Below are 26008 nucleotides of genomic sequence, written 5' to 3' on the forward strand. Positions count from 1 at the left end.
GAATTGAAAACGACGTGTCAATACTGTGAAAGCATGGGATGAAGTCCAAATAATGAAAATAAAAGCCACAAATGAATCAAGAGCACAATTTTGCAACAGACATAGTAAATCCAATGAAAACCAACCAATTTAGAAAAAACGAAACAAATTAAGAAAAAAAAAAAAAACAGATTACGCCTCCTGACTGCCTTGACAGTTGGTGGGTGATAACAAGAAGTGGGCGTCGAAAGACAATGTCAGGAAATGGAAATGGGACAGTTAACTTGCCGGGCGATTGCCGGGAGCATGTATCGTGGGCTGCTTGCGCTAAAGGCCCCACCTGCAGCGAGACACCTGTCACAGTGGGCCGCTACAACACCAGCCTCCAGCACTAAAACCACTGCGGCCCGCTAAACCTACAGCCCTGTGAACGACGACACCACACAGCATTAACGTCACACCTTCATCACTGTTCACGCCACACCATCGTACCTCACACCCACAATCACCGCCTCCGTCCAATGGACGACCACCAGGACGCCGCGTCGTATGCTGCCTCGGGTTACGGCCGCCGCATGGGCTGGGGCAAGCGGCCTGCCCTCTTGTTGATTGACATCTGCAAGGCCTACTGGACCCCCGGCTCGCCGCTCGACTTGTCCGCCAACCCAGACGCCGTCGGCGTCCCGGCCAGTGCCGAGCGCTTGGTCAACGCTGCTCGCGACGGCGGCTGTCCCGTCGCCTGGACCGTCGTCGAGTACACCCAGCCGGACATGGCGGACGCGGGCCTCTTTTGGCACAAGGCCAAGACGCTCGCGGTGTGGCAGGCGGGCAGCGAGCTGAACAGGCAGGGCCTCGCCGACTTTGTCAGCGACACCTTGACGCCCCGCCCCAAGGACATTGTCGTCAAGAAACGCTACGCCAGCGGCTTCTTCGGCACCACCCTCGCCACCGAGCTCGCCGTCCAGGGCATCGACACCGTCGTCGTCTGCGGCGTCAGCACCAGCGGCTGCGTCCGCGCGTCCACCCTCGACGCCATGCAGAGCGGCTTCCGGCCCATGGTCGTCGCCTCGGCCTGCGGCGACCGCTCCAAGGCCATCCAGGACGCCAACTTGTTTGATCTCGACAGCAAGTACGCTGACGTCGTCACAGAAGAGGAAGCACTCGGCAGGTTGAGGAAGGGTTGGATACAAGGTATTTCGCTATGATGACAGTCATATATCTCACGTCATTTACATTGAATTTGTTTCTTTGGTTGACCCTCTGTGTCCTACCACAACTCGTAAACTTTGCCTTTAAGATGACCATCCCCAGACAATCGAACAGACATGACGAGCTGAACTAGGGTCACCAGCCATCCCGTTGCCTGTTTTCCCAGTTTTTGAGAAAATCCCGATAGCGATAGCCATCCCGTTGCCTGTTTTCCCAGTTTTTGAGACAATCCCGATAGCGATAGCCATAGTCCATAATAAGGTTTATTGCACGTCGCTCCGCGTGTTCTGGTTCGCTGAGAAATGCATGCTCCAGATCCACAAAGACGATACGTCCGTCTCCATTACCACCACTCTCGTCTTCCTGTAATATGACGTTGTTCAGCTGAACGTCATCATATGCCACACCATGCCGTAGCATCTCCCCATGAGCCACACCTAAACGTCGCTTGAACTCCTCCATGGGGATGGGAACGGCTTGGAAGTTAGCAACCACGCCATCGACTACCGACAAGACAATGGCACGTTTACGCTCGCCGTTGTCTTCTCGGATCGACCCCTCGCCGTAAAACTCGGGTATGATTTTGCCTTGGAGGGCGTGTAGATGCTTGTACATGGCGATCTCGTTGTCAAAGAGCTCCGTCCGACACTCTGTTGGTCGGGACAACTTTTTAAGGACCACACGCGAAGGCAAAAATGCGCCGGGCCATAGACGGCGGACCACGGCTTGGAACGACATCGGCAGCCATGCCGTGCAGCGCCGGACCAGGCCGTACCAACGTCGCGGGACAATAGTGAGATCGAGAACGTGCGGGAAGACTGTGTGAAACAAGTCTGCTTTGGCATGGATCCGGCTCAGACCGAGCCTAAACTTAAAGTCGTCGTTAGCTGGGATAGGATGCCAGGGAGCTGTCGGTCAACCAACATACCTGAATCATGCGCGGGTACGTGCCAGGCTCAACGTACTCTTCAGAATCAGAGTCGCGCCGCCCCATTTTGCCTCGATAGTCTTGGTTGTTGCTTTGCGCGGTTGATTTTTGTTTCTGCCGTAGTGTCGTTTCTGCATTTTAAAAAAGGAATTCTACCCCTTAACGACGCGTGATAAATTTAAGAGACGGTAATGTGTATCACGTGACGACACTTGAAAAAAACAGTACGGTATGATTCGACGGCTCCTTCCCCGTGCGTCAACAGCAATACCGCAGAGTTGGGGGCGGCTGTTGCCTAATGCAACTGTAAACACGATGAAGCTCCTACTTTGTTGTTTTCTTCGTTTTCCTTTCTTTGTTTTGCTTTTCGTGAACGTCTTGTGTTCAAAGCAACCACGTTTCAATATGGCGACCACTGTTGGAGTCATCGTCAACGAGCACCCGGCACCTGTCGATGAGGCCACCGACATGATGTCACAGAGCAATAAGGCTTGGACACACAGTTATCTTCCCATAAAGAAGCTACGTGTGCACACTTACATGAACGCCGACATGTTCACGGTCACGGCCAACTTTGACGTCTTTGCACCGGAGAATGACGATGATGTACTTCGTATGCAGCAAGTGGCCCGCCGACCGAACGTTAGACGCTACCGACTCTACTCTGAAGAAGATGGGATCTCTTGGTTTCATAACGAGGTGTCTAATGTCTTACTGCCGGCCTTCCACCGATACCCAATCGTGACACAGACCAGCCACCATCCGCCACCACACGGGAGCGAACGGGTGGATTTCTCGTACATTGTCCAAGGCCTCGAGGTTGGTCGAGAGAGGCCCAATATAGCAATCGGGGAGTTCAAGAGAAACATCATACGCCGGGTCGCGTGGCAAGAAGGAAATTTAGACAATGTGCAGTCACAGTTCTCTCGCGAGCTCAGAGGGTCAGTGAAGTTTATATCCCCCCCTCTTATTACTATTCTATCCGATACGTTATAATAAACGCTAATACTATCTTCAACAATTTAGTTACGCACACAAATACAACTGCCCACAAATCTTCTGCTTCGACAACACAACCTTTTTGATGTTGCAGTTCCGTATCTCGAAGCCACAGGATATCTTGACCAACTGCACCGTTGACTGTTGGGTATTCCCGCGAGACAATGTCGGTGGCACGCCAATTCGTTATGCGTTCTACCGCCTGCTTGTGCAGGGATTTCGGCGGGTCCAGGGCATGCGGCGTTTCAATACGCCCATCAACAACACCCTTGCCGAGAGCTGCACTTTTTTCTCTGGAAAGCCCCATTGGCGGCAGGCAGATGGGACCTCTACGAGCAGCCCGTTTGGATGTACGCGCAAGGTCGACCCAGTCACCGGAGGCGTGTATTGGGTGGACCAGTCTGGCGAGGAGCTTGTGGATGACAACGGCGACAGGCTTTGGGATACGGGCCCGTTTTGGTTGGTGTAAGTGCTGTGGTGCACTCGTTTAGTTCAGGGATACAGTGAGCGACATACAGCGGCTAAAGGAGGTTAACAGCGACCTGCCGGTCTGACCCTGTCAAATTTTGCCTTAAATGTTTTCGTTTCTCGCTTCATTACGAAATTGATCAACTGATGTCCAGTCATGATATTTTTCTTTGTCATTTATCAATGAATACACTATCGCTATGAAATTCAACATATCTTGCCGTCTTTGAAAATGCCACGCATCATTATTTAAAAAACCCAGTCATCATTCACTCATCCCCTCAAACAACCGCCCGTTCCACTAGACTCTGCACGTCTCCTCGCGGCTCAAAAATGCAGCCAAATCGCTCTGGGTGGCTCGTCAAACCATAGGTCAGCTTCACCTCGCAGTCGGGCTTCGTCGTCTGTCCGTCGCCATCGTCGTTGAGCGCTGCCTTGAGGGTAAAGCTCTTTAATAAACAGGCTGCCGCAATCCACACGCTCGCCTGCGCCAGGTGCTGGCCCACACAGACACGCCGTCCAAAGCCGAACTGGCCGACGGGCAGCGGCTCACCACGGGCGTACCGCTCGGGCACGAATGCGTCCGGATCTGCATAGACGGCTGGGTCGTGCGTGATGGCGCGCGCATTGGCGTACACATAGGCCCCGGCGGCGATGAACATGCCCCTGTACTCATCGTCGGCGACGGTGCGATGAGGCACGCCGACGGGCGACACGGGGCACCACCGCAGCGTCTCAGAGACAATGTGCTCAATGTACTCCAGCTCGGGCCGCGTGCGGTCGGCAAACGTCGGCAGCCGGTCGCCGAGGGCGTCATCGAGCACGCGCTGTGCTTTCCGCTGGACATCTGGGTTGCGGATGAGGTTGAGAATCAAAACAATCATCGTGGCCCACGTCGTGTCCTGGCCGGCGGCGTAGACGGCCGCCGCGGCGCCCTTGATGTCGTCCTCGCTCAACTCCGGCTGGGCGCCCGTGCGCAGCTGCGACTGCCGCTGGGCCAGCAGGCCGTGAATCAGGCTGCTTGCCTGCGCGCCGTCGTCGGCCGCGGTGGCGGTCGAAGAGGCCACGACGGCGTGGTACGGCGCCTCGTGCAGCTGGCGGATGGCCCAGCGCCATGTGCGCGCAAACCGCAGCGAGCGGTCCACCATCCAGTTCGGCAGCAGCCGCAACCCGGGGAAATAATCAACGGGCGTGCCGGCCGGTGCACCGCCGTGGCCCAGGGCATAGGACGCGTCCTCGGCCATCTGGATGTACGGGTCCGCGTCGGAGTGGATGCCGATGCCGAAGCCAATGCCCAGGACAACGGCGGTCGCGAAACGGCGCAGCACCGTCTCCCACTGGTCGGGTGTCGCCAGCAGGCCGCGCAGCATCTGGTGCGTCTCGCGCGTCTGCAGGTCTTGGTCGACCGTGATGGCGCTCTTCTGGAAGCGTTTTTGGAGAATGCGACGGTGCAGGCGGAACGCAGGGCCCATGCGCAAAAAGGTTAGCGTCTTTTTGAAACCCATGGCCTCGAACAGGACAAACCGCGGGCGGTCAGCGTAGTTCGCGCCGCGCTTGTCCAGCAAGTCGATGGCGGCGCGCGCGCTGTTGAGCACGACGATGGGCTGGCCCAGGATGTGGAAGCCGAGCACGTCGCTCTGGTACTCCTTGCTCCACTGCATGTAGGTGTACTCGGGGTTGGCCGCCGGGATGACGCGGAGGTGGCCCAGGACAGGTTCAGCCGGCGGTCCGGGAGGTAGAGGAAGGCCGGCACGACGCCGCCGATAAGCAAGTTGGCGGTGCACGGCCACGCCGGCAAGGGCGAGCACGAGCAGCAACGCATACGCGCTGGGCGGCAAGATTGCGACACCCGCGACGATGGTTGAGCCTACGGCCATGGGAAAGGTCTTGGCACGTTTTGAGGAGGGGACTGGTGGGTGTCGTTGTGAATATATGTCAAATGTGCCGAGCTTGGTGCATGAGCTTGCAGTGTGAGCTTGGTGTGTCGAGCTAGGTGTGCTGCGCTTGACGCGGCGAGCTTGCTATTTGAGCTTGATATGTCGATCTTGATTCGAGCTTGATTTGGCCCTTGGCGACCGCTCGTCGTCTGTTGCTCTCGCTCAAGCGGTATTTGGCATTCCGTAAAGGATGCCGCCGTCGCGGCTCGGATATGACATGACGGTGGCTGGCCAGTCTGCTCGCAAGGGCAGCGGTGAGAAAAGTGGTGATGGCTGTGAGATTGACGTAAAAATCGCTACGATGACAAAAGGACGAGAGGGCGGCAGGGGCCCTGCTGCACTGCACTTGCCTGCAAATCCCGTTGCCGCCGGCAACAGCCAAGAAGCCCAAGAGAGCTTGGTGCGGGTTGGGGACTTGGACAGCAGAGGAGCTGCAGAGGCTGGCTACGGCGATAACGCTAGCACGAACGGGGAACGTCTTGGTTCTGTCTGGGCAGGCTCGACCGGTGTGGCCGCGCCACCAGTTCCGGCAAGGGTTCCGGCAGAGGGCCCCAAAACCACAGTACAATACAACACTACGACGTCGCAATACACCGCATGTCGCACACCAAAGTGCGCTGTCCAGAGCCAGCTTGCCCCGCCACGGCGAGCTAGCAGCGGGCGCGCAGGCAAACAATGGGTCCCTCTTAGGCCGTTCAGTGAGATCGCCGTGGGGTTGCGCCTGCCCGTGCTGGCTCTGCCTCGTTTTGTCGGTATTCCGTACGGATTCTTGCCTGCCGGAAGGGGAACAAGGACTTGGATGAGACAATGGTTCGCACCTCCTCTTCTTCAGCGGCGTCTGGCCTGGATCGAGAGGCGTCCCATTACCTTCTTTCTTTCTCCCTTTCTCCCTCTCTCCTCTCTCCTCTCTCCTCTCTCCCTCGTTCCCGTGTTCCCTTTTTCCCTCTTTGCCTTTCTCTTGTGATCGTCTTCATTTCCCTCGTGTCTCCTTCAGTCTTCTCCGCCGAACCAGCAGGGGCTCTCTTGGGCTTCGTTAGCTGCCTGGTGTCGATGGTTTACATATACACGAGGAGCGAACCGTTTATAGCATTTCAATCTTGAACCTTTTTGTTTTTATTTTGTCTCTTTTGTCCCCTCACCCCTTCTGCCTGTTGGTTTTGGTCGTTACCCACCCTGGCTGAAACAATCTCACCCGACCAACAGACGACGCCCTCCTGTCCCTCCATCACACACACACCGTACCCCCACCATGGCCTCCGCAATGGCCCGCGGCGGCTACGTGACGACACCCAGCGACGCCGACCCCTACATCTACCAGACAGGCTTTGGCAATCGGTTCGCCAGCGAGGCCGTCCCTGGCGCCTTGCCGCTGGGCCAGAACACACCGCAAAAGTGTGCCTTCGACCTCTACTCGGAACAGCTCAATGGTTCGTCGTTTGTCGTGCTGCCGCGGTCGGGCATCCAGCACGTCTGGATGTACCGCGTGCGGCCGTCCGTTGCACACGGTCCGCTGCAGGCGGCCGACCAGCTCAACCCGGCACTACAGTCCAGCTTTCTGGCGACGAACCCGGCCGTGGCGGTCGTGCCGGACCAGCTGGCTTGGGATCCGTTTGCGCTGCCGGCCGAAAACGAGAGCAAGGATTTCGTCGAGGGCATCCGCACAGTGGGCGGCCAGGGCGACCCGAGTCTGCGGCAGGGTCTGGCGGTGCACATGTACACGGCGAACCGCAGCATGGGACGGCGCGCCTTCTGCAACAACGACGGCGACCTGCTCATCATGCCGCAGCAAGGCCGTCTGCAGATCCAGACGGAGCTGGGCTGGCTCATGGTGCGGCCAGGCGAGATTGTGGTCGTGCAGGCCGGGCTGCGGTTCCGCGTGCAGCTGCCAGACGTTGACGCAGGCAAGGACAAGGCCGCGCGCGGCTACATCCAGGAGGTGTATGCAGCGCACTTTGACCTCCCCGAGCTCGGGCCCATGGGGTCCAACGGCATGGCCCTGCCCAACGACTTTGAGAGCCCCGTGGCCGCGTTTGACATTGACGAGCAGAGCTGGGAGGTGGTCTACAAGCTGCTGGGCAAGCTGTTTGTGTCCCAGCTGGACCACTCGCCCTTTGACGTCGTCGCATGGCGCGGCAACCTGGTGCCTTTCAAGTACGCCACCGATAAGTTTATCAACGTCGCCAACGTCGAGCGCGACCAGGCCGACCCGACCGTCTACAGTGTCCTGACCGTGCGGTCCACCGTCCCCGGTGTTCCGTTGACGGACCTGCTCGTGTTCACGCCGAAATGGATCCCCACCAGCAACACCTTCCGCCCGCCCTACTACCACCGCAACATGTCCTCCGAGGTCATGGGCCTGCTCTACGGGACCTACGGCGGCAGTGCCCACTCGCTAGAGGCCGGCGGCCTGAGCTACGAGGCCAGCTACATGCCGCATGGCGAGACCTACGAGACGTGGGTCAGTGCGACGACGCAGGACCTCGTGCCCATTCGCATCTGCGAGGACACCGTCGCCTTCATGTTCCACATCACAGTTCCGCTGCTCCTGGCCAAGGATGCCGTCGTCGATGCCCATCCGGCACCCGAGTCGCAGCGCGCAGCCTACAAGCCGCACTTTTTAGAGAGGCTGGGTGACGTCAATGCAGCTCTTTCCAAAGCAGGAGCGCCGAGCATAGGCCTCTGAGACAGTGTAATGCATATGAGACGAGAGGAAGAGTGAGAGAGTCAACAGGGTGAAAATGAAGCATCTACGGAGTCTGGTTGAGTCTTCGAGCCATATTTATGCATATACGTGAGAGAGGAGCGCGTCCATATTTAGAGAGATTTGACATGTATTTCTCGTGTGTTTTGCATGAATTCTTTTGAACCCATTGTTCTGTGCAGCTATATGAATTTCATTCAATATCACCACGTTCAATCTGACCTGTTGCCGACGCTCATTTTCAATTCCTTGGCGGGCCTGGCAGAGCCGCTTTCACAGCCCTGTCCATAGTGTCTACCGTGCCGTATTCAAACCTTATCATAGCTAACCGAGTGGCGTTCACTAAAAGCACTAAATCCGGTAGCGGCATCGCTAACAAGTCCCGGACGATAAGGTAAAATGAAACCTACTGCGCGGATACAGGGTGTCACCGCTGCTAATAAAGGGAGTTGCGTCCCCGCCAATCACCTGCTACACACTGGGGGGCGTATTGACAGCACTTGTTTCCAGCGGTCAGACGTAAGATTGTGCACTTGGTCCGCCGTGGCGGCTAACCTCGCCTAATTTTACAGCGACCATCGAGGGCACACCACTCACTGATGAGAACCCACCCCTCTCTGTCCACCCGGACCGCTGCCTCTTTGCTCAACGGCAACATTAATTACGGCCTGCTGGATGCACTGTACGAGGGGTGGGAACTTTTGCTCCGTTTGGAATTCTGATGCAAGTGAATGAATGCTGTGGTATGCGTCATTCATGCTTAACGGCCATTGGAATAAAATGTGGATTTTTATATCTATTCATTCTGTTTTTTGTCCTGCTCATCAGGCATTGTTTGCAGCAAGTTTCATGAAGCTATGAAGCCACGAAAATCACAAGGCTCAACACCCACGATCTCGAGTAAAGCAAACGTAGTAAGCTAATCAAACGAACAACGTGAATCTCGCGGCAAACGCTGGTTGGGTCTGGGCGTCATTCACAAATCTTGCACACACTGGCCGAACTTAATTCATTGGCGTCATGTATCAAATACAGTCACGTGTACACATCTACGTCTCGACTACAGCTAAGCAACCAACAACGCGTTTGCTGCATCGTACGGCTTCTTTCCTACACGAATTTCGAGTGCCTTCCGAAACGAGAACTCGAAAGCCACCGGACACGTTGTCTTGACAAAAAAAAAAGGGAAAAATGAAAAAAAAAGGAAACAATCTTCTCGACGCGTTTCCGGTATCGTTCGAGCAAAAATACCCATGCTCGCAGCCATTACACAAAACATTCCCTCTCTTGGCTTGACTGTCCTCTTCGTCTCACCAGCCTCCCATATTCTACTTGGCTTCTCATTTCCACACCCCATATTCTTGAACCTTCCCATCGGTTTCTTCCTCATTACCTTTTCTCTGTGTTTCCTGTCTCCCTCATCCACGCTCCTACAATGGCTGGAAAGGCCAAGAAGAAGGCGGCAAAGGCCAGCAAGATGTACGTTGTCCCCACCTCAGCGGAACAATGACCGCCCATGATGCCTCTGTGGATCTCGATTTCAACAACAGCATAAAAACAACATTTGGTTGCCCTCTTTGTCTGGCCGGTGTACTGACTCGATACCATATAGGTCCTCCCAAGATGCCCCTGCCTCTCCCGTCGACAAGAATGAGCCCCATGTTGCCATTGATCCCAATATCGACAATCCACAGAGCAAGGCTTCGCCTGAAGCCACCGACACGACCACTCGCGGTACAACACGACAGAGTCGTGTCGCCCTTCGACTCGCGGGTCCAGTCACGCCCATAAAGGGCATGATGCAAATTCCGGCTTTGACACCCACTCTACGCCAAGCCATGTCCGCTAAAGACGTGGCCGAGCATGAGGCAATACAGAAGACACCCCTCTGTTCCCAGACGCCTGACGAGAAGGCCGAAGACGATGGAAGCGTTGCGAAGATTATCCGCGCTTTTCGAAATATGAAGGAGGATGAGCGAGTTCTCGCTGGCAGGTATGCGGACATGACAAACAAGATCGTCTCTCTCAAAGAAAAATGGAAGGAGGGCGGCATTAACCTGCCTACGGCCCGGTACAAGACTGAGATGGCGCCTTACCTCGCCAAACAAAAGGCCATGGCCATTTCACTGTCGGTCCTGCGATCCAAAAGCACCGCGCTGGTGAGCGGCTGGGCCACCGACATCGTGTCGGAGAGAATTAAGCGGGACGTGGACGAAGACTGGGTGATGATTGACGCTGTCTTGCGTTGCTACCCGGAGCTTGAGGGTGCCCGCAAAACTGTCTGCGCCTTCCGCGCCGAAATGCAGAGGAACCAGTTTCGTAAGAAACTGTTTGGCTCTTATGGCGGCGACGCACTCTACGACGGCAAGCTCATATACTGCCCTATTGCGCACACCCACATGCCCGACGTCACGGTGGCTCACATTGTTAATGCTAGTGTAGGTCCGAAGACGGCCGAAGCATTATTTGGTGAGCGCCAGGATTTTCTCTGGAATCCGCAGAACGGCCTGCTCGTGTGCAAAGGCTACAAGGAGCTGCTAGATAGCGCCAAGGCCATTATCCTGCCCGCGAGCGATGACCCTAAGGAGACCGAGTTTGTCCTGCACCTTCTGACAAGGAACCTTGGGGAGCGCAACGCCATTTTGTGGACATACGAGGACCTCCACCGCCGACCGCTCAAGTTTCTGAACGGTTTCCGCCCCGCCAGGACGTACCTCTACTTCAAGGCTATTGTCTCTCTTTTGCGTCGCCAGCGCGTCGAGATCGACGAATGCTGGGCTGACCTTGACAACCTCCCGCCCTTAGCCAAGACATATTGGGGCAGTCCCGGCAAGTACTTGCGCAACTCCATCTTGTATGTCTTTGCCCGCGAGTACGGTATTCTCACGGCGGCAGACGCCAAGCTTTTCTGGGGAGTTGGCGCGGCCGATGTCATTGCCGACCTCAGCATTGATGACAAGAAAATGGCACAAGCGCTCGCGACGCAGGCCACTGCCGCCGTGTTTGCCCGGGAGGACGAGGAGAAAGATAGTGGCGACGACTATGACGACGATGACGACGATGACGATGACGACGATGATTACATCGACAGCGGCAGAGACAGTGACAGAGACGTCGGCAAGGGAAAAGGAAAGGCTAAGACCAAGGGCAAAGGCAAGAAGACGGCCGACAACAACGACCCACTCCTTGCCTAAGCAGTCTGTACTCCAAGTCAGTTGAGGTGCTAGATCCTCCCAGTTGTTTTTGAGCCCTCGTTGCGTGAATCAAAACTCGAGCGGGTTGTGTAGTCAGCCCGCGGTTGTGAAAATAGAACTTTTAGATTGCTCACATGGCCACTTAGCCGTAAAGCACGCGTCGGAATGCGCACGAAGAGTTAAATAAGTACGACCGCAGGAAAATCGCTGCAGTTACTTGAGAAAATCGAATTACTATTTGGCCTATGCAACAGGATGATAAAACATGTTCGAGGTACAAAACAAGAGAATACAACAGAAAACAGACTAGAAAAGAAGCAACAAGGTGAAACAGAGAGTTGTATCCAATACTCTCCGAGGATGATGTGCGCGTATGTACGGCAGGACAAAGTAAAGACGACAAGGTGCACTTAGAGAGCTGCCGCAATGATGATGGTAGCGCCTCCGACCAGGCCGGCCACGACCGAGGTCAGGCCAAAGATGCCACCGGCGCCCATGCCGCTGCCACGGCCAAGCGAAGCGGCAGCTGCCGACTTCGACGTGGTCGCCGCGGGGGTACCGCCGTTCTGGGTGTTGGTCGCCGACTGGGTGTTGCCGTTGCCGTTGGTGGCCGTGGGCGTGGCCGTGGGGCTGGAGCCGCCTGCTGCACTGTGTGTCGCGGCGCTGGACTCGGTATCCGTCGTTTGGGTGCCGCCGCCATTGACGGTGCTGCCATTGATCACGACAACGGCACTGCTGCCATTGCCGGAGCCGTCGCCGCCAATAGAAAGGTCCCCTGTACTAAAGTTTTCGAGGGCGGAGCTGAGCTGGTTGCCGGAAATGCGGCGGGCCAGAGCGGTAACGTGCGCCTCGGCGGCGGCAGAGGCAGCCAGAGCTGCAACAGCAAAGAGACCGCGGACCATATTGGTTGCTGGTGAGGAGAAGTGTGGGAGCCGGAAGAAGGGGTGCGTGGATGGTTGGGCAAGTCGAGTTTAGAGTTGCTATTGGAGGATCGGAAGATATGCAGCAAACACAGTTGATATGAAGGAAGAACGATGAGAAGAAGCATCCAACAAAAGGACGATGCACAAGTTTCAGGCGGTATATGTATACATTGACGATAAGGTATTCTTCACGAAAACACAGGGGTCTCCTTTCCGCTCCTCCCTCATCTTTCGTATCCGTCGCATACGTCTCATCCCCTGTGACATGCCGTATCCTTAAAGCTTACACTGCTCAGACAACAAACAACCTTGTTTTCATCGTCCGTTGACTTCAACTCGCGCTGCCGCGTTAAAATGAATAAGGAGCTGCAATACAACATAGTGCTGACGGCAGAACGGCGATCAATGCTCGCTTGCCGGTTGACGGAAACAACAAAGCCAAGTCCGGGGGGAACGCGACAGGGAATAGCCGCGCTCGGCTTTTTAATTCGTTGGTTAGCGACTGCGCCTCGAGACACGATGTATCCGGTGTATTATTTTCGTCTCTGTCGCAGGCCGTTTGGACGTTGGACGTTGGACGTTTAACCTTGGCAACCGGTGGGTCGAGCCGGGCTGGTTGTTAATGGTTTGTGATGGCAGCGGAACATTTTCCGTGGGTGATCGGCACACGTCGTCACTGTGTACCTGGCTGGAAACCCATATTTGGAATTCCAGGTACTTTAAAACGGTGGAGCGCTTGCAATGGCTAGTAATGGCCTGCACATTCAGCTCGCGACTTCGCGCCCGGCAGTACGGCAACTGGAAATTGGGCTGTGAGACGAAAATGTGACAGTGGTTACTTTTCAGGGGTTAGCGCTGCTACCAATGGTCCACCCTGGGGAGTTGCTGTACTTATCGGGGGTTATCTCTGTGTTTCATTGCCTTGACAGGCTTACTCAATATTTACGTGAATAGCAGATGTTTCTCTCCATGTGTGAAATGACTACTTCGCACTACACAATGCAGAGTACGTTCGTAGGACTTGCAGGTTTCAGATTTGAGAGTCAAGAGCATTGCCCACACAGCCGCATTATTCAGTTTCTAAGTTAACTTTCGCTCGCGGTTGGGCCTGCGCTGAAGATGCTGGCCCGTCTTTGCGCAGCGCTAGGGCTTGTTCCATGGCAACAGGGCACTCTAGCTGCAAGGCCCATTTGGCCATGTCCAGCTTCGAAGAAACCCAAAGGGAACACCCCCGACGCCATGTATTACTGCCAACTCCTGCAAGCATGCAAGACACTGCTTGCCGATGTGGACTCGTTGGGTCGGTGCCAATCGCGCGAACCTGCTACTGCGTCGAGGATGCAGCCGCCGGGAATCGCCCCAAAGGCCTTTTGATATGCCATGGCACGCTGTCCAGACTGCGCCCCAGGTCGCGTTCCATGGTATCTTAACGTCGAGCAGTAACTAGTAATTGGATTCCTTAGTGGCTTTGAGACTGCATGATCGGATTGGTACGGTCCATTATTCAAGCTCAATTCTAAGCGACTGTGGCAGCTGGCTGGGCAGATAACGTTTACGCAAACACGACAACCTCGAGCTTGGTGGCCAGGTCACCGCACGGCATTCTGACTCACGCGGGCAACGATTGCTTGCTTGTCGCCCGTTCACGGACCTCTCTCTGGCGATGGCTTGCACGTCGGCTCACAGGCGACACAGCTGGCTGATCCAAAGCAAGACACGCCCACGACGCACCACAAGACGCGTCAAAAGTTTACCGAGGTCGGCATTGTTCTCTGGCGGTACGTTGGTCAGCATCTGGTCTGGGCCGCCGTCTCTGCACGCTTTTTGCCACCTATATTCGTGTCGACTCACGGTAGATAACAATTTGCCAGAAGGAGCGAGACCACTCTCGAGTGATTGTATCGCACCCATCGAGCCCGTTTCACAGTTTCCTGCTGACCTAAGCCGTCTTGCCGCTGTTGTCCCACCCACGTCAGAATATCGTCACGTCACCATCAGGGTCATATCACGTGATGACAAATTGCACATCGTGGTTGTCGTATGCTGTGACGTCTATGACAAATATGTTATTTTACATTATTATTCAGCCATGCCGAGAGATGTGCGCGCCCAGGAGCAGACTCGGCGTCTACCGTCCATAGTCCGGGGTGAGGCGGAAGCGGACGTTGCGGAGGCAGGAGGGTCTGTATCGATTCGGAATTCCAGGTGTTTTGCTATGCGCATTATTCATCATAGATTCCGACGGCAGAGCGGTTAATACTTCTGCCGCTCGGCGTTGGATTCTGCTCGCCAATGTGGGCGCCTCTAGCGCCGTCGATCGTGGCCCAGGTGCGGACGGCAGATGCCACAGACGCTTGCATCGGTGTTTGGTCCTTATTAATATATCGATTTGCGCGCTTTGTGCGCCGTAGAGCAGCATGAAATCACCTGCTTGTAGAATTGTACGCATATATATATTGTATATATATATGGGCCGCAGCTGTTGGGTCTATACTCTTGTAGCATCGGACAAGTCAACCACGCATCATTTCGTCTTTCAGTCACGTCCAACCCACCGTTCGCCATGGCTGCCTATCTTCAGAAGAGAATCGTCCATCCGCACCACGGCATTACCGTGTCGCGCCCGGAGACGCCTGCGCTCGCCAAGCAGGAAAAGTGCACGGCCCCGATCCCCAACCCAGCCGCCAAGAATGTGCCCTTTTACACGCCAGAGCAAGACCCGCCAGCGGGCACCGGCATTCCACCGGCCGACGGCTCAGCGCTCCCGAAGCTGTTCACGCCGCTCCAAATCAGAAGCATCAAGCTGCCGAACCGTGTGTGGGTGAGCCCCATGTGCCAATACAGCGCCCATGAGGGATTCCACACCCCGTGGCACATTACACACCTTGGCGGCATGGCCCAACGTGGGGTAATTACGTCCCATTCCATTCTTCGCGCCGTCGGGGGCATTCAATGACATCATAGCCCAGCCCCTCGCTCACCACTAACACATGTCTCAGCCCGGTCTCTTAATGGTCGAAGCCACTGCGGTGCAGGCAAACGGGCGCATCACGCCTGAGGATTCCGGCATCTGGCTCGATGCGCACGTCGACACGCTGCGCAAGCACGTCCAGTTTGCCCACAGCCAAAACGCACTCATCGGCATCCAGCTCGCCCATGCCGGCCGCAAGGCATCGACCGTCGCGCCGTGGCTCAGTTCCGGGGCCACGGCGACAGTCGAAGTCGGCGGATGGCCCGACGACGTCGTGGGCCCCAGCGATGAGCCGTTCAACGAGCACTATCCGACGCCCCGCAGCATGTCCCTCGCCGAGATTGCCCAGCTGAAAAAGGACTTTGTCGCCGGAGCACACCGTGCCGTGTCGGCGGGCTTCGACGTCATCGAGCTCCATTACGCACACGGCTATCTGGTCTCGTCCTTCCTCTCGCCCGCCGTCAACAAGCGCACCGACAACTACGGCGGCAGCTTCGAGAACCGCACGCGCCTGGCGCTGGAGCTGGTCGACGAGGTGCGCGCCGTCATTCCCAAGACGATGCCGCTTTTTGTCCGCATCAGCGCCACCGACTGGCTGGACACGAACCCGGAGTACGCGGGCAGCAGCTGGACGGTGGACCAGAGCGTGCAGCTGGCGCACCTGTTCGCGAAACGCGGCGTCGACGTGCTGGACGTGTCCAGCGGCGGCAACCACGTTGCCCAAAAGGTCAATGGCGGGCCCGGCTACCAGGCGCCGTTTGCGAAGCAGATCAAAAAGTCTGTGGGCGACGCACTGCTCGTCAGCGCTGTCGGCAGCATCAAGACGGGCACGCTGGTCGAGGAGCTGATCTCGGGCGGCAAATCGGAAGACGATGTGCCCCTGGACCTGATTGCAGCGGGTCGCATGTTCCAGAAAAATCCCGGTTTGGTCTGGGCCTGGGCCGATGACCTTGGTGCACACATCCAAGTAGCGCATCAAATCGGCTGGGGCTTTGGCGGACGAGCGGCCAAGAAGAGCGACCATGCCAAGATTAGCATTCCTTGATGCCGTTCTGGTTTGAGGCACACAGGACGGACAATGCTTGTTACAGATTACTTCGTAAGTTTACAAAAGAACAGAAAACCGGAAGAAAAAAGGGAAGTAAGATATCAATGGGGACAAAGTAGAGTAGTTTTATAAACGCGTTTTATCATTGCTAGTTTGATGGTTTAATATTTCACGTATGCATCGACAAAGGCAACGAAAATAATCCTCTGAAAAACAGGAACTGGCATGAAATGTTTCAGCCTTTTACTTTGCAGATTAAATAGAAAAAAAAATAAAAAGTAAAAAACTCTGATAAAAAAATCTATACATACCACCCAATACTTTTGTTTCTTTTAACAACCGCAACGATTTCGTCTTTGAATCACCATACGAGGGTAAGCCATAGTTGATTCAATTGTCATTGACGACATCTCGAGTTGCGATGCCGCTGATTGGTGGATTGCCTTGGATGTGGCCCTTCCTATTTGGGACAAGTTCTTGTTGGCTCATGCTCCCGCACCTTCCCCGCTGCACGCAATGGAGTCGAAGGCGGAGAAGCGGAGTCGTTCGGTCTTTTCTCCCGTTTCCCCCCTTCCCCCCAGAAAAGCCCCAGTCGTGCGGTCCTGGGGGACGACGTGCAGAGGACGGCCAAAGACGATCCAAGATGGCCCAAGGATGCTCCAAAAACGCCCCAAAGTGTTCTAATGCGTACCGCCCCCTCTTTCTCACCATGATTCATGCGGGTTTTCTTCGAGCCTGGATTGCAAATCAAGCAGACGACAAACGACAAACAGGGACAGATGCAGAAAGACGACGATTGTCGTCGAGGCCTTCAGCAACCTGCTTGATCGATACGTCTTAAAGGACACGGAGACATCATCAACCATGGGCAGACAGGACCCGGCGGCGCGGCGGGTGTCGAACCTGACCGACTCGCAGGTCGAACGGAAGCGGGCCATTGACCGGGCGAACCAGCAGCACTGTCAGCGGCGCAAGAAGGCACGGATGCAGTGGCTGGAGCAGGAGGTGGTGCGGCTGTCGGCGGCGCTGGAAGCGGCCGAAGCCAAAGCGGCCGCGTGTGTCTGCGGCGGCAGCCTCACTCCCCCACGTCGACGACATCGATGTCGTCCCTGTCGTCGATGCCGACCATTGCCGTGCCCGTCGCCCACCGCAGCGGCCTGCCCGGCGTCCTCCCCGACGACGACGTCGACGCGAGCCACAGCGACTCCATCTGGACAGTCAACCTGCGCGAGATCCTGGACCCGAACCACCACGACAGCGAGCTCGGCAACATTGCCTTTGAGTTCCCGATGCCGCCCCCACACGACGACGTGACGCTGTCGCCACCGATGCTGGCAAACGTCGATGGTGCCGGCGACGGCAGCACCATGGCCTTTGCACACAGCCTGGCACCGCCCACGACCCCCGCGTGGCAGACCGTGCCGCTGCACCTGGCGCCTGCCAACGACCTGGACCGCTTCATCTTTGACACGACCAATTCGGGCCGGCGGCTGCAGCAGCAGTCGGGCGGTGCCGGCGAGCTCACACAGGCCGAGTTTCCCAGTATCTCGTCGCTGCTCAACCCCAATTTGGGCGACGACGGGTCCAAACCGCTGACATTTGCCCTGGCGACACACGTCGTGGCCAAGAGCAACGTCCGCTCGGTCACGACACGCATTGCCTTGATGTACACGCTGTCGCACTTGCTGCGGTGGCTCGTCTGCCGCAACAAGTCCAGCTACGACAAGCTGCCCGAGTTTCTGAAACCGACGCACCTGCAGCGCACCGTCCCGCACCCGCCGTGGGTCGACATCATCACGTGGCCGCAGGCGCGCGACGCCATCATTCGCAGCAAGTCGTGGCTCACAGAGGACTTTGAGTTTGACGAGTTCCGCGTCAAAACGGGCGCCGACATGTCGGTAAACTGGCCGTACACAGACTCGGGTGCCTTTTTGGACCTGGGCGACGGCCAGAACCTGGTGCTGAGCCCCATCTTTGAGAACCACATCCGTCGGGTGGAGAACTGGACCCTGGGCAAGAAAACGGCGACCGATTACCCATTTATGCGCTTCTTCTGCAAGGACCTGGTGGAGGAGGGGCTACAATGATGAGACGAGGGGGAGGAGAGACCGCAAGGTCATGGCAAACAAGGAAAGATTGGCGTTATTGTACATTTGATTGTCATTTACATTGATCCGCAGCTGTGCGCAGCCGGAAATGGTCGCTGCATACAGTGCGCATTGGCTCTGGTTTAGACTAGCATAAACATCCACTTATAGTCATGTTGTCATCATATGCTATTATCCCATAGTCTCCCATATGTCTAGACAAGTGACATGGTCTCTTCACGCCAGTGGTTGACGCGACTGCGGCTCTTCCAGTCGAGAATGACGACACCAACTCGTTCGTACACCATGGCTGCTGCTTGTCGCAGAATCAGACAGTGAATCAACTTTTCGGCCATATCCCAGTCTTCATCGCCGCTGAAATCGCCATCATCGTCAAAGTCATTGTCGAAGCCGTCGTCATCACTGCTGTCGTTACTGCCCCCATCAATTCTATCCACTTTGTTCTTCACCTGCTTTTCGTCGTCTGCTTGGCCCAGGTCGACCATCAGCAGCGTATACTCTTGCTTCTCATAGTCTTTGACATTTGGCGCCACCGTCTGCTTGTTGCTGTCTGCACCTGTCGTCGTGCCTGGCGCATAATATGTGCAAAGGAACGTGTCTTCACCGTCGGTATCCTCCTCTGTCTTTCCATCAAAGACAATGCAGCTGCCATTGGCTGTGGACAGCAAGTCGGGCCCGGCACCCACAGTCGGCTGGTCGTCAAACCATGCCGACCCCTGCTCCTCGTCCTTGTCCCACGTATAGGCCCCGATAAAGTGCGTGGCACTCCGCCGCAGCCGACACACTCGTCCCTTGACGACGATGCGGGCGCCGTCAATAGCACCAAACGCGTTGTTGGGGTCGCGTGGGCGCGCGGACCACGACAGCAGCTGGGCATTCAGTGGACTCGGCGTGCCTGTCAAGGGCGTCTGCGCGGCCAAGAAGATGATGGGTGCATCCGTCACGGCCCACGACCACGACGGCGCACGGTACAGCCCGTCCTTTTCGTTCGTTTGCAGCACGTGCGGGGCGTGCATGCCGTCGGGGCAGAACAGCAGGCCGCGCCGAAAGTCACCGGTCCATATGCCGGCCACGTACGAGTAGTCGACCGGTTTGCCCGGCCCCCGGCTCTGGCTCTGGCTGCGCTTGATGGCGCGGTCCACATTCTGAGCAAAACTGGCCACGGCCGGGAACTTGTCGGTGCCAAAGGTCAAGGTGCGCCGGGCATACGACTCGACGAAGTGGTAAAAGTCGGTCAGGATGGCTTCCGTGGTGGAGGCGGCAACGGTGGGCGCGGACGCCATCGACAGCGGTGCTGGTGTCGGTGTCGCCGTGGTATCCTCCCCAAAGTAGGCCGACGCGATGCTCGGATACTTGTTATGCGGATACAAGATGCCGTCCGGCAGCGACTCGGCCGACTTGTAGCCGCCCTCGGTGCAGAACCAGTAGATTTGGTGGGCGCCGTAAAACAAGATGCGTGCCGAAAACACAACTTCTTGCAGGGTCCAGCCACGGACACTCAGAGGCGCCGTGTCGCTGAGCTGACGCAAGTTCTCGCTGTCTTGGTAGATGGGCGATACTTGGAGGGTGGCTGTACCCGCATCCGTGTCGAAGGGCACAGTGCACGCCGGGACAATGGACCAGGGCACCTCATTGAGATGCCCTTTCCCGCTTTGGTCGGCCGCCATGGCCAGCAGCGAGAATGTCGCCCGGCTATACAGCGCGCCCATCCGCACCGACTCATACCGCCAGTCGTTGACTGAATCCTGGATGATGCAGAGAGAGTCGATCCACACGTAGGATACGCCAAGATTGCGTGTCACTGTGATGGCATCCCGGAAGTTGCGCGGCAGGTCCTGCTCAGGGATGCCAGTCGTGTATTCCTTGATCGTCGTCGATTTTAACAGAGTCTTGATGGGCGGCCGTCCCCAGCAGTGGCTGAGGGCCACGTACTCAGCACACCCATGGTCTGGCCGGCCTTTGTTAATGTCCACGGCGTGCACAATCCTGGCCGGCGAGCAGGTCACGTCAATTACGCGCGTCGGCAGCTGAGGTGGCAATTTTGTATGTGCCGTCGTTGAGCAGTGTTTGTGGTGCTGAGAGCAGTCGTCGAGCCAGCTGCGGGCTAGCTTGAAGTTTCCGGCCGAGCCCAGGTGCCTGTCTGGCGTAGAGCAGCCAATGCGGTATCCATCCACTACGGGAAGGCTGTTCTGGAGCGTTTTGTAGTCCGCAGCGGACTGTATGAAACTGGGGATGCGCAGCACCAGCAACAGGTCTGGCACCCGCAGCGGGTCGCCCAGCTCGAGCCGGTCGCCGAGTCGCACTGCCAACATATCAAACATCTGGACCAGCTGGATGGTGGCACCCGTGGCCGCGTGCCGGGCGCGGAGGGCGATGCGGACGTCAGAATGAGGGAGTTTGCGGGCGACGTCGCGCATGGTCGCGCCTGCCGCATGAGGCGCGGGTACTCCCGCCGGGGCTGCCATTCCCGGCTTGGGCGGCACGGGCCACAGCGGGTTGCTGGCGTCGTGCTGCGCACTGGCAAAACAGTCGACAATCAACAGACAGAGGTAACACCCGTTGTGGTTGGTCCCGGTGGCGCATGCCTCGAGCTCGGCAAAGGACGCATGGTGGTGGTAGTAGTCCGAACTGGGAAAGAAGCCTGATCGGAAGTCGCGCTTGGCGAGGCCCACCAGCCGCTGGAGGGACATGCCCTGACAAAGTGAGCAGAGCATTGTGGCGGCAGGTGGCGGGGCGGCTGTGTCTTAACACGGAATCAGACGAGCGTGACGTCTGCAAGGACAGAGGAGAAACGTACAACACACTTTATTTTCATCAAAGCCACGACAATCAACAGAAACCCACCCACGGCAACATTCAGCTCATGGTCCTGACGCGGGGTCAGAACAGGTTAGCGGGGCGGCCGGTGGGATGGCACGGAATTCAGCCCTGTCTTGGCACATGTGGTGGTACTGGGACGATGAGCTGTATGCAAAAGTGCCATTGAAAAGGTGCTATTTAGAAAATCAAAATGGTATTCTGACCCTGTACAAAGTAAACGCTGCAAATGAAGGTGCGCCCAACGCCAGAAATGCAGTTGTCGTGTCGAGTTTTTTCAGTCCTCGCCCCGCCCATCACGGCTACGCTTTGCCCGCGCGCAACTTGCCCAGGCCAAAGTCCCAGGCCTGCCAGAACTGCTTGCGCCAGCTGGGAATGCAGCGCACCACAGTGGGTGGCCGCGGGTTCCAATCGACGGCCATGGGCTCAATACCGTCACCCTCGGCGTCCTCTGTGGCCGTCCAGTTGGCCGTGTAGCCCATGCTGCCCTTGACATCGAGCCCTTCGTCCAAAGAGTACCCGAGACTGACGGACGGCACCACCACGATTTTGCCGTGGCCCTGGCTCCACAGGTCTTTGCACAGCAAGGTCGGCTCGCCGGCGCCGCATTCGCCGACATTGTTGTGCGCGCGGCGAAACTCGACCTTTTTGTCAAAGAACGGCCGGGCGGTGAGAGCGACGGCGCCGTTCCAGCACGAAAACACCTGGAACGGCCGGCGCTGGGCATAGCGCGCACGCGCGAGGTCGTCGTACGGAAACAGGTCGTCGGCGAAGCGCCACTGCGCGAGGCCCGGCGGGGCCATGATAAAGGCCTCGCCGTCCATGGTGCGCGAAATCCAGACGTCGTAAAAGGTCAGTTTGTAGCCGTACTGGCGGTCGAGGCGGTGGTAGTCCATGGCGCAGGCCATGTCGGCGTGCTGGCGACGCCGTTGAAGGGCCAGTTCGAGCAGGTCTTCGGTGCAGGCAGCGACGTCGTTGAGAAACAGAATGACGCTCTGGTCGGGGTGCATGTTGGCCGACTCGAGGTGCATGGGCTCGAGGGCGAGGTTGCGCAGCTTGGCGAGCTTGCCGATGCGGTCGCCAAAGAGGGGGTTGATGGTGGTGCTCTGGATGTAGACGACGGCGCCCATGGCGTTGAGGGCGTTTTGCAGGAGGAGGAGCGTCTCGTAGGTGCCGTCGTTCGAGCGGCCCTCGACGATGGAGACGACGCAGTTGGCGGGGCCGAGGAAGCGCACGGCTTCGACGATAGAGCCCAGCAGCGTGGGCAGCAGACCGACGACCTGGCGCAAGTCGAGTGCAAAAAAGTAGGTGCGGTGGGAGTTGTGCGAGCTGCCGTCCCCCTCGCTAGGCTGCGGCACCAGCTCGGCGTACCGTTCGTGGTTCAGGGCCGGGCATCCCAGGTGGTTTTGGTCGGGCGTCGCCTCGGCCTGCTCGAGGATCAGCTGGGCGTGCACGCGCGCCGTGCGCTGGTGTTTGGCCTTGCCGGGCGCGCTTGGTGGCAGTGTCCAGCGTGCGGGCGGCGCGGCTGTGACGCCCTCAACGTCTGCATAGGCCCCATTCATCCATGTGCCGCCGTAGTCGGTGCGTGTCCAGGGAACATACGGAACGGGCGAGGAGATGTCGTACCAGAGGCTGCGGTAAAGCATGAACAGACCGACCAAGCCGACAGCAACGGCAACCTTGAAGAGGCGACGCCGTGATGCAACGCGGTCGTGCCATGGCTGGCGGAACATGGTGAGGGGAGAAAGGTCCGAGAAGTGATGGACTGAGTGGAAGGAATGTCGAGAACGGTCGAGACACGATCGAAATTGTCGCACGGGCGAGGGAGCACAGCTCAAGAAGGAACTCGCAATGGTGTGGACCGCAGATGCATGCCAGCCTTAAAGTACTAAGTTGTGAGGAGGAAGAAGAGAAATCCCAAAAAAAAAAAAAAGGAGAAACAAAAGGTGAGGGACAGTGGGATTGCAATGGCCAACTGAACGTGTCAGTCTGCGACGGAAGACGCTCACACGAGCTCAATTGCAGACCACGCGATGGCTGGGGTCAACAAGTGAAAGTATCCTGCCTCGCTTGTCTCGACTACCTTGTCTCGAGTACGAAGGTACTGCTTGGTATTTGCTTCCATCTGCTGCGCCGTGGCCGATCTCAGGGAGGTTTGGCCCACTTTGTCGACCAAGTTTTTACGGAGCGGCGACTGTGTTTTTGGCTGTCATCTCGTGTTGTTCTTCGACTTTTTTTTCGACCCGTCTGCAGTTCTCCCGTCTCCCGTTTTCGTGTCTTATTGTTGCCGGAGTTTCACGCCCAAACGTTGCTCCGTCGTTGCGGCTGTTCTCGGTTTCTATCTCGCAAATTATTTGTTTCTGTTTCGCTTTCCTCGGTTTCTTTGTTCTCCCCGCCCGTCTCCGACTCATCCCAGTCAACTCCCGCCCAACAGATGCTGTGCCGCGCAAGGAGGAACAACGTGATGAGACAAAGCGCCCGTCAGTGCATGACACGTCCAAACAAGGTCCTCGGCCCAGTACAGAGCAGATGTTTGGAGTGGATGACGTCGCGCCCGACGTCAGTGGCGTTGCAGCGCAGCTTCGGGAGTTTGTTTTGGTTGCGGGTGGACACTTGGCGCGGGCCAGGGATAGGCCAAGCCTTTCAGCAATTGCCCAGTAACAAAGGGGCTTCCCTGGGAGGTGCGCTATTGGCGTCGAGGCAATGGTTGGAAACAGGGAAGCGGCACATTCAAACAACCACAACCAGGGCCAGTCCAACGTGCTCCCACAGCCTGAGTTCGTTTCGTGTTGGATTTAATTCTGCTGCCTAGCGCCAGCTAAAGCTGTCGACGGCACTCAGATGCGGCGTCCCACTCCTCTCCACAACGGTGGCTGTAGATTTGTACTTACGGTAGGTTCTCCATAGATCCCCCTCGTCCCCTTTCCTTCTTTCCATTCTCGCGTCTCCCCTGTTCTCAAAGTACCCTTTCTCTTGGCCTTTCCCATTTTGATTCCACTCCCTGTCGATCGCAACGATCGCAAGCTCGCGTGTCGTAGCCGTGTACGTACGATGCCACTCTGCCAAAATGATGGACCCGGCCAATCTCCAGAGAATGCCACTGTTTGTTTAGACCCCGGTTTTAGAGTGCCATGTTGTGCGTTTTCACCGTTTCGCACAAAATTGGCAATTCAAATGAAATGAGCCGAGAAGGCAGACGACAAAATCCTCAAAACCGTGACACAGGCGGAGAGCAGACACCGATTCGCGGTCCAGATTCAATGTGCCGCTTCCATACAGACGTGCCGCTCCAACATCCCTTTACTACTTGTTAACCCCCTGGCTCCGCGTCTTCATCTGTGTGCACGTTTCCTTCCTTAATTTATTTTTAAACACGAGTTTTGCCCGAAGGCTTGGCGACGAACCAGCACACCCCCATCACGCTCCATCACACCTCCATCTCACACTCTCACGCGTGATGGTGTTTTCAACGGCCCGTCGGCACATTCAAAATAAGCTTTTTCCTTTTTCTGCGGAGGCCTGCACCGTCCTTTAACGTCTGATGCAGAGATGCAAGATCGACAATAACAGAAACAGGCAGCAGCATTACAAACGAGCGGTCACCGAAATCTCACTCAAGCTTATTTTGGCTATTTCTATTTTTGACCCTGTGGCTCCATGTACTCCGGGCCCATCGACGCTCCTCCCCCCCCCCCCCCCCCCCGACTACACATTCCGCATCTTCTCCAGCACCGGCTTGTAGTTCCGCTCCAGCACCTCCTTGCTGACCCGCGCGCCGTCCGTGTCCGGCGCGGGGATGTTCCAGACGCCCAGCGTGCGCCGCTCGCCCACCGCCACCTGCAGACACGCGCCGCCGCCATACTCCGCCTTGGTGACCAGGTCCACCATGCCCTGCGCCACCTCCTCGGGCATCACCGCCATCGACGGCTTGTAGCCAAACTGCTTCATCTTGACCGGATCGGCCGTCCACATGGGCGTGTGCACATAGCCCGGGGCGACCAGCACAACCTTGATGTTTTGCAGCTCGTCCAGGTCGGCCACCGACCGCACAAAGCCCACGACGGCGTGCTTGGTCGCGCAGTACAGCGGCGACGCAAACGCGCCCTGGTAGCCCGCGAGCGACGCCACCACCAGGATCACGCCTGGCTTCCTGCGCCGGACCAGGCTCCGGATGGCAATGCGCGACAGCTTCATCGGGTGGTTCACGTTGACCTCGACCTGCTTGTACCCGTCGTCCTCCGTGTCGTCCCAGAAGCTCGACCAGTCCGGCTCGAACACGCCGGCGCCCGCAATGTACACGTCCGGCACGTCGCCAAAGGTCGACTGGGCCACCGCCACCGTGTTCTCGAGGTCCGCCCGCTTTGTGACGTCCGTCTTGGCAAACACCACGCTCTTCTCGTGGGCGGCCGCAAACGCCTTGGCGTCGTCTGTCAACGTCAGGTCCGCAACGACGACGCACGCGCCCTGCTCGACGGCCTGTTTCGCAAACGCCAGGTTGATGCCCGAGCCGGCGCCGGTGACGACGGCAATCTTGCCCGACAGCGGGAATGCGCCGACGACCATGTTGGTCGGGGTTGGGGCTGGCGTAAGTGGTTCGTCAGGGTTATCGTAGATGCGTAGGCGACCGTGTTAAGTCGTGACGATGTCGTCTTGTCGTACGTCTTGCTTCCCTCGTTTTGTCTCCGACTTATTCACCCCTCCCTCAGACATATATAAGCTCCCCTCC

At 57.1% G+C, this 26008-nt stretch overlaps 12 protein-coding genes across 12 annotated transcripts; 6 read left to right on the plus strand and 6 right to left on the minus strand.

Moving 5' to 3' along the window:
* Positions 1 to 500: 500 nt before the first annotated feature.
* SPBR_07847 (maleamate amidohydrolase) lies at positions 501 to 1184 on the plus strand (the record flags this gene model as incomplete). Its single annotated transcript, XM_040766101.1, has 1 exon — positions 501 to 1184. The coding sequence occupies one exon, from the start codon at positions 501 to 503 to the stop codon at positions 1182 to 1184; it is 684 nt and encodes a 227-aa protein (XP_040617754.1).
* A 139-nt stretch (positions 1185 to 1323) lies between these two features.
* SPBR_07719 (uncharacterized protein) lies at positions 1324 to 2182 on the minus strand (the record flags this gene model as incomplete). Its single annotated transcript, XM_040765973.1, has 2 exons — positions 1324 to 2058; positions 2117 to 2182. 2 exons carry the CDS (start codon positions 2180 to 2182, stop codon positions 1324 to 1326), a joined length of 801 nt encoding a protein of 266 aa, XP_040617755.1.
* Positions 2183 to 2521: 339 nt separating this feature from the next.
* SPBR_08993 (uncharacterized protein) lies at positions 2522 to 3584 on the plus strand (the record flags this gene model as incomplete). Its single annotated transcript, XM_040767119.1, has 2 exons — positions 2522 to 2935; positions 3210 to 3584. The coding sequence occupies 2 exons, from the start codon at positions 2522 to 2524 to the stop codon at positions 3582 to 3584; spliced, it is 789 nt and encodes a 262-aa protein (XP_040617756.1).
* A 280-nt stretch (positions 3585 to 3864) lies between these two features.
* SPBR_07106 (cytochrome p450 monooxygenase) lies at positions 3865 to 5460 on the minus strand (the record flags this gene model as incomplete). Its single annotated transcript, XM_040765360.1, has 1 exon — positions 3865 to 5460. The coding sequence occupies one exon, from the start codon at positions 5458 to 5460 to the stop codon at positions 3865 to 3867; it is 1596 nt and encodes a 531-aa protein (XP_040617757.1).
* Positions 5461 to 6769: 1309 nt separating this feature from the next.
* SPBR_07229 (uncharacterized protein) lies at positions 6770 to 8203 on the plus strand (the record flags this gene model as incomplete). Its single annotated transcript, XM_040765483.1, has 1 exon — positions 6770 to 8203. The coding sequence occupies one exon, from the start codon at positions 6770 to 6772 to the stop codon at positions 8201 to 8203; it is 1434 nt and encodes a 477-aa protein (XP_040617758.1).
* A 1453-nt stretch (positions 8204 to 9656) lies between these two features.
* SPBR_06997 (uncharacterized protein) lies at positions 9657 to 11415 on the plus strand (the record flags this gene model as incomplete). Its single annotated transcript, XM_040765252.1, has 2 exons — positions 9657 to 9700; positions 9834 to 11415. The coding sequence occupies 2 exons, from the start codon at positions 9657 to 9659 to the stop codon at positions 11413 to 11415; spliced, it is 1626 nt and encodes a 541-aa protein (XP_040617759.1).
* A 410-nt stretch (positions 11416 to 11825) lies between these two features.
* SPBR_07945 (uncharacterized protein) lies at positions 11826 to 12317 on the minus strand (the record flags this gene model as incomplete). The annotated part of the gene is made up of 1 exon (XM_040766198.1): positions 11826 to 12317. One exon carries the CDS (start codon positions 12315 to 12317, stop codon positions 11826 to 11828), a length of 492 nt encoding a protein of 163 aa, XP_040617760.1.
* Positions 12318 to 14901: 2584 nt separating this feature from the next.
* SPBR_07214 (NADPH dehydrogenase) lies at positions 14902 to 16354 on the plus strand (the record flags this gene model as incomplete). Its single annotated transcript, XM_040765468.1, has 2 exons — positions 14902 to 15246; positions 15338 to 16354. 2 exons carry the CDS (start codon positions 14902 to 14904, stop codon positions 16352 to 16354), a joined length of 1362 nt encoding a protein of 453 aa, XP_040617761.1.
* An 867-nt stretch (positions 16355 to 17221) lies between these two features.
* Positions 17222 to 18444, plus strand: SPBR_07390 (uncharacterized protein; the record flags this gene model as incomplete). Its single annotated transcript, XM_040765644.1, has 2 exons — positions 17222 to 17365; positions 17431 to 18444. The coding sequence occupies 2 exons, from the start codon at positions 17222 to 17224 to the stop codon at positions 18442 to 18444; spliced, it is 1158 nt and encodes a 385-aa protein (XP_040617762.1).
* Positions 18445 to 18659: 215 nt separating this feature from the next.
* SPBR_06656 (uncharacterized protein) lies at positions 18660 to 21179 on the minus strand (the record flags this gene model as incomplete). Its single annotated transcript, XM_040764912.1, has 1 exon — positions 18660 to 21179. One exon carries the CDS (start codon positions 21177 to 21179, stop codon positions 18660 to 18662), a length of 2520 nt encoding a protein of 839 aa, XP_040617763.1.
* A 405-nt stretch (positions 21180 to 21584) lies between these two features.
* Positions 21585 to 23015, minus strand: SPBR_07231 (alpha-1,3-mannosyltransferase; the record flags this gene model as incomplete). The annotated part of the gene is made up of 1 exon (XM_040765485.1): positions 21585 to 23015. The coding sequence occupies one exon, from the start codon at positions 23013 to 23015 to the stop codon at positions 21585 to 21587; it is 1431 nt and encodes a 476-aa protein (XP_040617764.1).
* Positions 23016 to 24987: 1972 nt separating this feature from the next.
* On the minus strand, positions 24988 to 25845 carry SPBR_07720 (uncharacterized protein; the record flags this gene model as incomplete). The annotated part of the gene is made up of 1 exon (XM_040765974.1): positions 24988 to 25845. One exon carries the CDS (start codon positions 25843 to 25845, stop codon positions 24988 to 24990), a length of 858 nt encoding a protein of 285 aa, XP_040617765.1.
* Between the last annotated feature and the right edge of the window lie 163 nt (positions 25846 to 26008).

This window comes from Sporothrix brasiliensis, assembly GCF_000820605.1.
Source record: "Sporothrix brasiliensis 5110 chromosome Unknown Cont20, whole genome shotgun sequence".
NCBI lineage: Eukaryota > Fungi > Ascomycota > Sordariomycetes > Ophiostomatales > Ophiostomataceae > Sporothrix > Sporothrix brasiliensis.